The 12,693-nt window shown below is 34.9% G+C and overlaps 1 protein-coding gene across 1 annotated transcript in view; it reads left to right on the forward strand.

Annotated features, from left to right (window-relative positions):
* The window catches only part of ksr2 (kinase suppressor of ras 2), a 109,091-nt gene extending 96,625 nt beyond the window's left edge, over positions 1 to 12,466 (forward strand). Inside the window, exon 22 of the mRNA XM_005803835.2 lies at positions 6,250 to 12,466. Within this exon, the coding sequence (XP_005803892.1) occupies positions 6,250 to 6,256 (7 nt within the window). The 3' untranslated portion in view covers positions 6,257 to 12,466. The remainder of the gene's footprint in view (positions 1 to 6,249) is intronic.
* Positions 12,467 to 12,693: the final 227 nt, after the last annotated feature.

Here is a 12,693-nt window from a genome sequence, read left to right on the forward strand (position 1 = left end):
TGCTGAATATGTCCCAATATGACACCCTTTAACTCCAAAATAAAATGTTTGGCACATAGCACAAAAAGTTGATAATACTGGCAGAAAGAAAGAAGCAGATTGTAGTTTGGTTTTTAACAAAGTCCTCAGAGAGGTGTTGCATAACATGTTTCTGGATACTCGATAGTTTGCAAAGCCTTTAAAACTGTACAACTCTACACACATACCCATTTTGATTTTTGGTGATTTTCACACAGGCAAATAAAACAAAATCAACTGAACCCAATGTAGTTGTGACTAAAGTCATTATTGAGAAACATATTGCCTAGAGTTGCTAAAATAATAAGTATAAAAATCTCAGATGTTCCATATTGCTCCATCTCCTCAGATTAAAAGTGACAGTTAAATGGATATCATTAGTCTGATCGCCACTAAAGGTACGTAGAAATATTTTATGACCGAAATGTTTTTCTGAGAACATCAGAAAATTGTTGTTGACAATCTGGAGAAAAACACCGTTCCTGTTATCTCCAAGTGGAGAAAGTTATTATCTTCCATCTTTCTCGAGTACTTTATGTACAAAACTTATTGAAAATGACGGGTACCTGTGAAACCAAGGACATATTCTAAGACTAGAATATGTAGATATTTGTATCAATTTCCCATGAAATTGACTGGAGTCTACAAGTTGAATATGCATTGTTGATTTGAGCAGCACATGGAGACTTATGCTCAAAAAGCATAGTGCCCTTCTACAACAAGTGAGGCTTATCTAGTTAGACTTTTGAGTTTTCATAAGAAGAAAGAACAAAAATGGCACAAAAAAAAAACAAAAACAGAAAACAAAATAGAGGTCAACGCTGTGACTCTCTTGTGTGCCAATATGATGAAAAGGTTCAATACTTTTTGTCAGTCATTTCAGAAAGTGAAACTCTTAAACTGTACAGCTTTACTACACATAGAGTGGAATATTCAAGGTCTTTATTTCTTGTCATTTTGACTATTTTGACTTACAGATGATGAAGATCTAAACTTGAGTCTCTCACAAAGTAAAGCTATTACAAAAGACTAAAAAAAGTGATATGTGAAATGTGTGTTCATTTCTATATACTCAGTACTTAATTGGGCCTCATTTTGCATGCATCAGTGTTGCGTAGCATGGACACAGATTGAACTCCTGAGGTGGAATGGAAACTCATCTCATGTGCATTGTTGGTTCTAGTGTTGGTCCAATCTACCTCTTGACAATACTCTGCTCCGCAGATTCTCTATGGGATTCAGGTCAGACAAGTCTGCAGTAACACCATAGTCACTGAACCAGCCTTTGGTACCTTTGGAAATGTGGGCAGGTGCCTTGTCCACCTAGAAAACAAAATCAAGATCTATGAAAAGTTTGTCAGCAGAAGGAAGACTGAAGTGCTTTAAAATTTCTTTGTGGATATCTGCATTGACTGTGGACTTTAGAAAATCTCATCTAACCCCTGGGTAAGACATGTCTGATGTCTCTGATTTAGGAGTGGCTTCACATGGGGACGAAAACATTTGTACCCATGTGTACGACTTGTCTGAGCACAGTGGCTGTTGGAGACACCACTGTCTCCACCTCTGTAGAGACACAGAGGCTGTGTCCATTTCTCATGAAGATTCACCAAATTCTTGAAAGTATTTTGCTTGAAAATCCTTCAAGGCTGCCGTTATCCTTGTTTCTTCTGCATCTTTTACTACCACACGTTTTCCTTTCATTCAGCCTTACATGCATTTGCTTACAGCACTCTGGGAACAACCAGCTTCCTTATTAAAGATCGTTGTGGCTTACCCTCTTTGCGGAGGCTGTCAGTGACTGATGTCTGAACATCTCTCAAGTCAGCAGTATTTCTATGAATGTGAAGCATAATGACCCAAACTGAGAGACCATTTAGAGGCTCAGAAACCCTTTTCAGGTATTTTGAGTTAATTAACTGATAAGGATGTGACACCATGAGTTTACAGTATTTAACTTTTTTATATTGACCTAATTTTCTGAGACACTGAGTTTTGGGTTTTGTATTGTCAGCAAGCTATGGACATCCATATTACAAGAAATAAAGGCTTCAAATATTTAACCCTGTGTAATTAACCTGTATAATATGAGTTGTGCTTTCTGAAATGATTGATAAACTTTTTCAGGCTTTCCAAATTTTTTTAATGTATATTTACTGCGATAAGAACTAGAAACATGTTTGGGACTGAGAATCCTACTTACCATAACAATAAACTGTAAGTGTTGTATGAAAGATAGTGCTTATTTTCAGACTGTACTGCAGTATTTGGGCAGTAATTGTCCCTAGTGGGGTCAGGAAGTTTCTAATTTATTGATGCTACAATTAATCTTACTGTTAAAATGATTATAATCTGAACGATAATAAAGTCTGTTTTAACATGTAAAAAAAAGTCCACCTCTCTTAGCAACTTTTCAAAATGACAGAGATAAGAAAATGTAATTTTAATGGATAGGGTTTTCTGACAGAAGTAGATAATTTTAAAAACACAGTTTGTGATGTGTAATAAATGTAATGTAGGAGGTGGATTATTAAAAATAATTACATAGAAGCCCACATCACATCACATCACCGCTTCTTTTGTGCTAAAATCCAAAACAATATCAGTCATTTTGTGCAGTTTCATTTTTTTATTTCATTATTTTTGTCATGATGTAAGCTCAAGAGCTTGTATGACCAAGACAAAAGGGTAAGCAATATCACAGAAAACACAAATGTTTTAAAGGAATGTATTTACAGATTTACAGATTTTACCAAAGTATTGGCAGTGTTTACATATTCAAAGTAATCTGAGCCTGAAATAATAGAAACTGTGAAACACAAGTATCGACGAGGATTGGAGTTTATCTTGTCATCATGCACAATAAGGAGGATGATAGAGGAGGTAAGGAAATCTCACTGTTAGAGGACTGCAGCAAAAAACGGGTCTTCAATATCCACAACGTAAGACTTGTTTAAACATCTTTGCTAGGGGTTCCAGTAATAGTGCAAGGTGCTGAAACATGTTGGTCTAGTACTTTGTATCAGGATATAACATATTTATGAAAAAGGTTCCACATCTTTTTAAGTACCTCTGTAATTTAACCAACTATAGCCTTTCTCAAACACAGTACCACTTTGTCAAAACCTAAACAATGATAATATTTTGTACACCAACCTTCCTCCAGGTTACAGTATTTGAACCTAACAAATTTGGCTCTCGCAAAAAGAAGAAAAATAACCTTTGAATAATAGCTTTTTTTCCTACTATAGAGAGCATAACACACTAGATCTCAGTTTTTATATACATTTGACTGATTTTACTAGAGCTTTTCAAATTACTTTTGCTGGTGTCTTAGCTTTAACTATAACACTATACCACAATGATGGCAACCTTAGCCTTAATCTATATATATATATTTGTTTTTTGTGGGGGGTTTTACTGCGAAGTGTTATTCTTACAGAGACTAGTCTTGTTGTCAATATGTCAAAATGTTGCTTAAATAATTAGCTAATTTAGAAATTCAAATAATGGTATTCAAATAATCCATAACAATCCATGGTTAACTAAAATAAACTAAGTAAGCTTCTTGTATTTAATAAAATGATTACATGCTGGAAAATTTAAGTGTAACAGCTTTTGCTTGGAGATAGTATTTTATCTACAATTATGAACTGACTTTCTCTCTTTTTTAATGAATCCGGTAAAACAGAAGAATAAAATCTATTTCTCCACTGGATGACATGACCACAGATTTTCCAAGTCTGCTCCTGGTTTGCTGTTCTGAACCTTGGGATGACATTTCTCCCGGATTTTGCTCCTGGTGCAGCTATTTTAAGACAAAAACAGAAAAACAAGAAGTTTTGCTGTTCTAAATTAGGCCTGAGGCATCCTCACTCTCTTCAGATTTGGTTGCAACAAATGCTTTTTATTTTTTTTATTTTTGTGCTTTGTGGCCTTCATCAAAATTTTGGGGAGATTTTGGTTTTACATTTCCCACACCTTCAAAGCTTCACTCAATGTCAAACTTGTATCCGGATTCTTCTAAGGGGAGAAACCACCAAGAAATCTACAACAAATTGAACGGGTACCAAGAGCTTCACAGTTTGATCCGTAGGTTGTCCTGAACTCTTAGTTTCATTTGTGTTTTGTTTCTGTTTCTCTCATTGCTCATTTAGACTAATTCATATAAATTTACTAAGTTTATGAGCTGCTACACTACGCTCTCATCCTATTCAGACTTTTTAAGGAAAAATAAGACATTAAAACAGTGTCTTGTTGACTCATCCTTAAATTGAAGACACTAATTATGACAGCTTTTGTTTGTCTTCACAGACATGACTGAGACAAATAACTTAAAAAAGCAACCCGGTATACATTTTTTAAATCAGCAAATTTAGAGAAACAGATTACCGCTAACATCATAGCATCCAAGGAATGTGCCATTTTCTTGGTTTATTTAAAGACAACCATGTGGGTTAGACATGCTGTTTCATTTGACCAGAGGTTTGGCAAGCAAACAGACAGAAAGAGGGAGCGTTACCAAGTGAGCCATTAGAGGAAATTAGGAAAGGTTCAGCATTACTGTGCCCAAAGTCTTGCCAGTTAGGAGATGCTTGTTAAGCCCAAGAGCCAGGAAATACAGACAGCACCTGTATGTTCTTCACAATAAGTCCCCTGCAGCTGTTGGCCTCATTTGGTGGGGGAATAATTTTAACGGCAATGCCATAAATATTCGTCATGTCAAATCAAATGGAAAATGTCTTACTGCCTCTGAATAACCAGAGGCTGCACACCTAACAGGTTTGGGGGAGAAAGCTTTGGCGGTCAAACTTGTGGTGATTTCACATGATTTAGAGACTGAGAGTGATCTGACAACTACTTGGCAAACCGCGCTGGTTTGAACTGTACATCCCAAAAATAAATCTTACATAACCCAAGAGGATGGAGGATGTGACCCCGTCTTTCCCTCCAGCAAGGCCTGTGCTTGCCCATCTGTTAGACAATGCACAATAACAGTGTCACTTGAACCCGCCAAGATTCATAGTGATTTTCATTAATGGGAAATTTGAATTGAGGTTCTGAACAGCAGGAAGATATAAAAATAGTTTAGATTTTATGGTAATCTAGAGCACAACTTTTCAAGGTTTTTGGTGATTAACTGTGGAACAATATTATCTCTTCTCTGTCACGGCAAACACCTAAAAATTTCTTTGAGATTTGAGTGTGTTTGTATGTGATTTTACACAGTTAAAAAAACAATTATAATATTGCAAGGAAAAAAATCAAAATGCTGCCAGTTTAAATGCTAATTATGATATGTAAAATCATTTGATGAGGTAATACTTTAAATGTTCTCTTTCCAGTATACTCAATAACCAAGTGAGGTCAACTGACAATATTCACAAAGTGAATGTAAAATAAACCGTGAAATTGTCTCAGAGTAAAACAGTAAATGTTGCAACCTAAACTTTTCCAAAACAGCATTTTTTATAAGTAATATGTTCCAAAGGAGAAGTAATATGCCCTAAATATCTATCCATCTCCATACAAAGCTAAATAACTACAGCATCCTACATGACAGTTAGCATGCTCTGCTTAATTGAGTTGTATTGTTATACCACAATACCGTTTATGAATCTGATTTGATACATTTTATTGTGTTTAAACATATACTTACTGAAAACACACCAGGTGTTCAAGTCTCAGATTAATTTATTAATCCTGGGCATATACAGTTAGTTACAAAAAAAGCCTCAACTCACATTTTGGATTAAGCTCAAACAAAATAAAAATAATATTAATCACGATAATGGCAATTGTTAAAATTTAACTATAGCTTACTGTACAAAGAAAGCTGGTAAGTTTGTGTCTGACCTGTTTTAAATTTTAACATATTTCATTGTTTTAATAGGGTTAGTTAGCTGTCTATGAGATGCAAAAGATTGTCCTCAAATGTTATTGGTTTCTAAATTCTATGCAGATTTTGCAGCGACTACATTCGTATAAAAGCTGTTAGCTAAAATTACTCAACCTAAACATGACAATGAATAGTATCGCATAATAGGGTAAATCTTTTTGAGAAAAAAGAAGCTCTCTGGATTTGTGTGCATGCCATCATAACTTGTCTGTCTGAACATAAACTGCCTACACTGTAGACCCTACAGTGTAGAGTCCTGCAAGGCTGTTTGTGGAGACACCTTCCAATTTAATGCTCTTTTTTTTCCCCTTCCCTTCCCCTTCCTGCTCTAGGCTGTAACGGAGACATCGAAGGGACTATGTTCGTCTTCTGCTCTGCTCACATCTGTTTCACCGCCCACCTGCCTGCCCTGCCACCTGTGCTCTCTTTGCTCCACCTTGCTTCCTCAACCCCATCTATTCCTGCCTGTTCTTCCTGCCACAGCGCAGACACGTACATACAACTGTACATGTGCCCTCATGCCTGAATGGACCCTTTAGCGGTCAGTACTGGCCCACTTTGCTGGGGTGGGTCATAAAACAAAACCGCAGACTTTCAAACAGAGAGGCCTTTCTCCACTCTATGCCTGAAGATGATTGTGAAGCTTAGATCCCAAGAGACACATTCTCAGCAGCTCACCCGCTAAACTGTTATTGATAAGATCTAATTTAGCAAGTAATGTATTTTCTGTTGTTTGAATATATTACATTATCACAACATTTATGGTAATAACTCCTGTGGTTTATTATCATTTCTAACACATCATACAGTGATGAAAAAATAATAAACATAGCTTTCAGTCTTTCTCAGCTCTGAAAGAACCCTTCCATCTCTTTTGGTACCTATGAATTAATAAATTTAGAATTTATGGTTTTGATTCTGAGGCATAGATAGTCATATTCTAATTTCACCTTCAAACAGCCTATGAAGTCTCCACAAAAATGAGTTTTTCAAACCTTTAAAATTTTTCTTTTTCTGTTTTTTAAAAATGCTTGTCACATACAAGACCAGCTCCTCCTGGGGAATCCCAGGCTGTTTCCCGGCCAGCTGAGAAACAAAACATAGTTCCTCGCTCCTCATTTTTTTTTATACATTCCAATGACACTATCTGAGTTTAACTGATTCTATTACATGGTCTAGTGTGTATTTAGGCATGATTTAAGTCCACTAAAGTTCAGGGTTCACAGACGACTCCAAGACAAAGCTCACAGCCTTTTTGGAAAATGGAAAAAAGTTAAACAACCTATAAAAATATAGATTTCTAACTAGATAAGCAAGACAAACGCTCACCCTTGTTTGCACAAGTTCTTTAATCTAAATGAACAGCTTTTGTTGACAGCCTCAGGTACCAGATCAGGTTTGAGGATGATATTTCTGACACATTGAAGCCTGTTTTCTCCCTATTATGGCCACATTTTTATTATTTCTATGTGTCTGACGTCATTAGAAAGATAATGATGTCAAAATCTGTAATTAACTCAAAATGCCCCCAGGGAGACTTGTTCCTCGTTTTGTTGTTGCCAATCAAAAATCTATTTTTAACATACTCATCTTTGCCTGAACTTAACAAAGATGTTAGTGTATGTTCATTTAATTTGTTCCTTAATAAAAAAAAATTTTAAAATGGAAAAAATTGCTGGGAGAAGACCTTTAACAAGGTGTGCCATGTAAAATTTCTTCCAGTGTGCTGTATCTGTATGTGTACAGTACATCTATAGAACAAACAGCTTGGTAATCAAGTGGCATTTGTCAGCTAACATTATGACCCCAATCAGTTAGCCATAACTAAAGTACAGGGAGATACAGATTCAAAACAATTAAAAGCTTTCATTGAGCAAAAATCAACACAACAATAATCATCTGTAAAAATCACAGCACATTTCAACTATTCTGCATTGACATCTGTATTGTACACATGCACTGAGGGATTCAATTAAAGTGCTCAACTCAGCTAGTTTGCCAATTTCAAACTATGTATAATTATTTCCAATGTTTAAATTAGTTGAGCATTAGAAATTAAGTCTTTACTACCTCAGATATGACACTCTGTGTGCTTTTGCTGAAAATATTACTAAATTGATTATCTTATGGTTCCAGTCCTAGTGCCAGGAAAAGATTGTGGTTTTCACAAAGAAAATGGGTTTCAAAACCTCTTATGATTCATGCCCATATTTCTTCTAAAAACAACAGATTATTTGAAACAGTCACATAATAATTCTCCAGCTGGTAGAGCACAAAGTAATTCATCAATTAGAGAAACAGAATAAAACACCATAAAAAATATTTTCTTGACGGTGAAACTTATTTACAAAAAGAAATAAGCACTAGATGTTAGCCAAATAATGCTAACCAAAAATATTAATGCTGTAATTTGGAATGTGAGCATGTCAGACATTTTCTCTAAGTGGCCACTAATCAGCTGCATTTGTGCTGTTGAGAGTTAAGTGCCTTGCTTAGGGCCATTTCAGCAACTAAGTTTATAAAAACAAAACATTTTATTTTACACACTGACACCAAGATTTTCACTAGTTATGACTAAATACATGCACATTAGTACATTTTAGCTGCAGAATGTTTCAAACGTCCTACACTTACCATAGATTGTAGTTTTACCAGAGCATTTGTCAACCATACTTTCTTGAATCTTAGAAAGAAATTCTAAACTGAAAGAAAATATATTTGTTTGATTACAAGTCAAGCTCAGGAGTTATTCTTCTGAAAATATATGAAAGATACTGAGAGCCAAAGGAGGGTATTTATACTTTCCAATGACACTATCTGAGTTTAACTGATTCTATTACATGGTCTGCTAACTTAGAAATCGGCACACGCGTTTGTCTGAAGAAGCAAATTAATCTCTTCCATGTGACTGAGAAAGAATGGAATAAATTTCAAAAATCCAATAGCAACCACAAGAATGTTAAATACCTCTATTGATATTTTGCATCCGGTAGAATGAATGTGTTGTCTTTTCTGTGAAGAATTTGCTTCTGAAACATTGAATCACCGAGGGATCTGAGAATTTTTTTATTTTATTTTCTAATAAACGTGCACAGCATTTGCACAGGCACAACCACAAAAAATACAGCTAGAAAATAGATATTTATGTTTGTTGAAAACAGTAAGCTAACTGGATATTCAAACTCTTCCCCCACACGTGTAGGTGTGTAATAACCTCAAGGCTATGCAATAAACAACAAAGAGAACATACAGTTCAGTGTTTTACTAAAGTGTTTATTTATTTATTTATTTTTTTTTAGATGTCCAGGTTCTCTTTTGTTTTGAAAACTACTCTCACATTGAATTTTCAGCTAATTTCTTTTTAATGAGTATGGTTTTTCAATAAAGATGGATCTTTCAGTGGCTTCCTTGTGCATTCTACAGTGAGAATACATTTCCAATACATTTCCAATACATTTCCAAGCTCAGCTTTTGTTCATTTCATAAGAATTTTCTGAAGTACACTAATGCAAAAATAGTGTATAGTAATAAAGCAGAAGAAAAAAGTCTAATGTTTTTTGTAACAAACAAAAATATGAAGACTTTGGTATTTATTTTGCTGCACTGACAAGTTAAAGTGCTTTGGAATACGCCCCTATGAGCTTTGCACATCCACATAATTATTTTTCTAATTTCTTTAAAAAATAGCTCAAGCACAGTCAGGTTTGATGAATGGTGTTTGTAAACAACAATTTAAATTCTCAACTGAGTTTCACAAAATTTTAATTCAACACTTACAAACTTTGACCAGTCAATTCTAACACATTAATTGCTTTTGATCATAGTTATTCTATGTAGTACTGGCATTATGTTTAAGAAAATGGTCCTGCATCAAGCTAGCTTCCCTGTCCCTGCTGAGTAAAGCTGTCCCACATTATGACACAGCCACCTCCATGTTCCACTGTAGTGATGATACCACCCAAATTTAACATTTTGACTTTTAACTAAAATGGTACGTGTGACAAAAATGACCTATTCACATATTCCTTAACAAAAAAGGAATATGTCAATCGATTAACACTGTCAATCGATTCATAAAGTAGATGTATTCATAGTGATGATTTGTTATGGAAAGAGGTCATTTTTTCCACACATGGCATTTTAGTTAAAAGTTATATATAATAATCTTTTAATTTCTGTTTCTTGAAAATAAATGCAAAGTATCATTTTCCTTCCACATTGCAATTTTGGGCTTCTTTGTCTTGGTCTAAATTCAAACATGGATGGAATGTGATAATGTGAAAACAGTTTAAGGTATGTAAACACTGTGCTAAAGCACTGGACAGTGTGTTGCATAATTGTTATATGAGTGAAGTAAAAGCCTGTGAAAGCCACTGACGGGTAGAAGTAAGCACAATTTTCACAGTAGTTTTTAAAATTTTATTTACTTTCTTTTGTAAATTGTTGGATTATATTCTATTAGTACATGAAGAGCACATAACTTTGATTTGAGTGAATCTTGTCATTAGGAGCTCAAAGGACAATTTGCCAACCACATTTCATTGCGTGCAAGATTCTCATATTCTGTTTTACACTGGCTTAACTTAACATATAACTGAAAAAAAGAAATCAAACAAAAAGTTTAAATCTTTGAGAGCTAGTTTTATTTATTTTTTTATTGTTTTACAATCAGTGAGGTGTGTGAGTGTACACAGCGTGGGCAGACAGCAACCAGCAACAGACCTACTTTGTTCTGTTGCTGGTTGCTGGTTACTAAGTTGGAGACTTAGCTAATGGAACCATGTGGGGATCAAATACAAAAACACAACATCAAAAATTAAAACAGGAAAAAATTATTCAAAGTGAAGAGCAGTAGACTGCAAAATGAGGCATTGTCGGCTCTCCTGCTTGCCTAATTTTCTGTATCAAAACAAAATATTTATTGGTGACACATGAAAAGTAATCTGGGGAAAAACTAGCTTTCTATGACAAACTAAGATGAGTTTGTGAAATGCAAAGACACATTTTTCCACTACTAATTGCTTTCAGTACACTGTTGGTATTACGAATGGCCCAGAGAGGTGTAACATGAGCCTTTTGCATTTGATTGTGAAGACAGGGACTCGTAAAATCATTTCTATGGGACTGTTACGTTGTACAAGGGAGCACACTAAAAGGCCTTCATATAGAGTTTTGCTAAATTATTTCTACTCCTTGACCTTTCTTACATGTTATCACATTAAAACCACAAACTGCAGTGTATTTTCTACTGGAATTTTCTGTGACTTACGAAAATAAAGCTATGCATAATTGTGAAGTAAGAGAAATATATGAATACATATATTTTTACAAATAAAAAATCCGTAAAGTGTGGAGTGAATATGAATTCAAGTTACCATAGCTACACAGCTACAAATCCAAATCCACCTGTTACCACCCACAGCCTTTATTGGAGTTTTTTGGCTTTTTTGGAACAAAAGGCTGCGACAGCTGTAATTTGCATGCACTGAAATTATAGTTGAAAGTCTTTTGCAACATGTCTCTACTAGTTTTGCACACCCAGAGGCTGAAACCTGTTAGAACGTTTGTTCACCAATGGTCTGTAAAGTACCTAATACATTCACTGGACAGCTGGACTTTTAACTAGGGATACTTTAGTATCATTTGAAGGCAAATGGAGCATTTAAAAAAAAAAGTTAAAACTTATACCCCCTTTATCCATTATCCACAATTATGCATTAGTTTGTGTAAATCTATCAAATAAATTCCAATAAAATACACTGAGGTTTGTGGTTGTGACAAAAAAAAACCCTGGAAAACATTAAGGGGCATGAATACTTTTTTCAAAGAACTTTAATCCTGTTGTTTTCTTCTCAGTAGGTTTAGTTTGCCAATTTTCAAAAACCTTATTATTACTGAATAAACATCAAACTTGAGCATGTACAGGATGATGTCAATTACAGGCAGCTTTTCCAAGGGGGGAAAGTTGATCCGACATAAACAGATTAACCTGAATATTCAGTGTAATCTTTTTTTCTAAAGGCGACAACTACAAATGCTCATTCTAATGTTCTCTGAATCTGCTTTTGCCATTTCAGTAGAAATTGTTTGCTGTGAAAAAGAATTATTTTTTGTACAATGCTCACCCCTTTGTACAGTAATACATGCCATTTCTTTACCACCTTCACGTCTTCAAGATGCTTTGCTGCAAAACAATCATTGCCTGATCTATCATGCTTCTTTTCCTGACTTAAGACGAATCACCTCCGTAACCTCATCCTCAAAATCAATCTCTTGTTCTTCATGATTACCCGGATCATCATTCTTATGACAAACAATGCCGTCTACACTGAAAGGAGCACATCTGTCATTTGAACTCGTAATGAGTCGTCATTTGTATAATTTGTACAGAAGTTTATAAAAGTTTTCTACCCTTCAAGAAATGATTTAGTTTCTGCTGTTGAACTGAATGTCACTGAATTCAAATCTACAGGCCTTGTTATAAAATTTGTGTTTTTTGTGCAACATTTAAAGTTGTTCTTCTGTCCAGAAGAGAGAAGAAAAAAAAGGAGCATTAAAAAAATGAAGTCATATGTTGGTGTTTTGTGTGAAGTTCTTGTAAAATGTTTGGACTGAATCAGACAAGGTGTTTTTCAAGAAACATCAGGTTGGCACAGCAACAGCTTTATTTCATACCACAAACTTTAGCCTATTATGGTTAATAACCTTTTATCGCTGAGCATCTGTCCCATGAGACAGGATTGTTGATTAAAAAAAGCAAACAGCATGACTCACAT

Source organism: Xiphophorus maculatus, chromosome 12 (genome assembly GCF_002775205.1).
Source record: "Xiphophorus maculatus strain JP 163 A chromosome 12, X_maculatus-5.0-male, whole genome shotgun sequence".
In the NCBI taxonomy this organism is placed as follows: domain Eukaryota; kingdom Metazoa; phylum Chordata; class Actinopteri; order Cyprinodontiformes; family Poeciliidae; genus Xiphophorus; species Xiphophorus maculatus.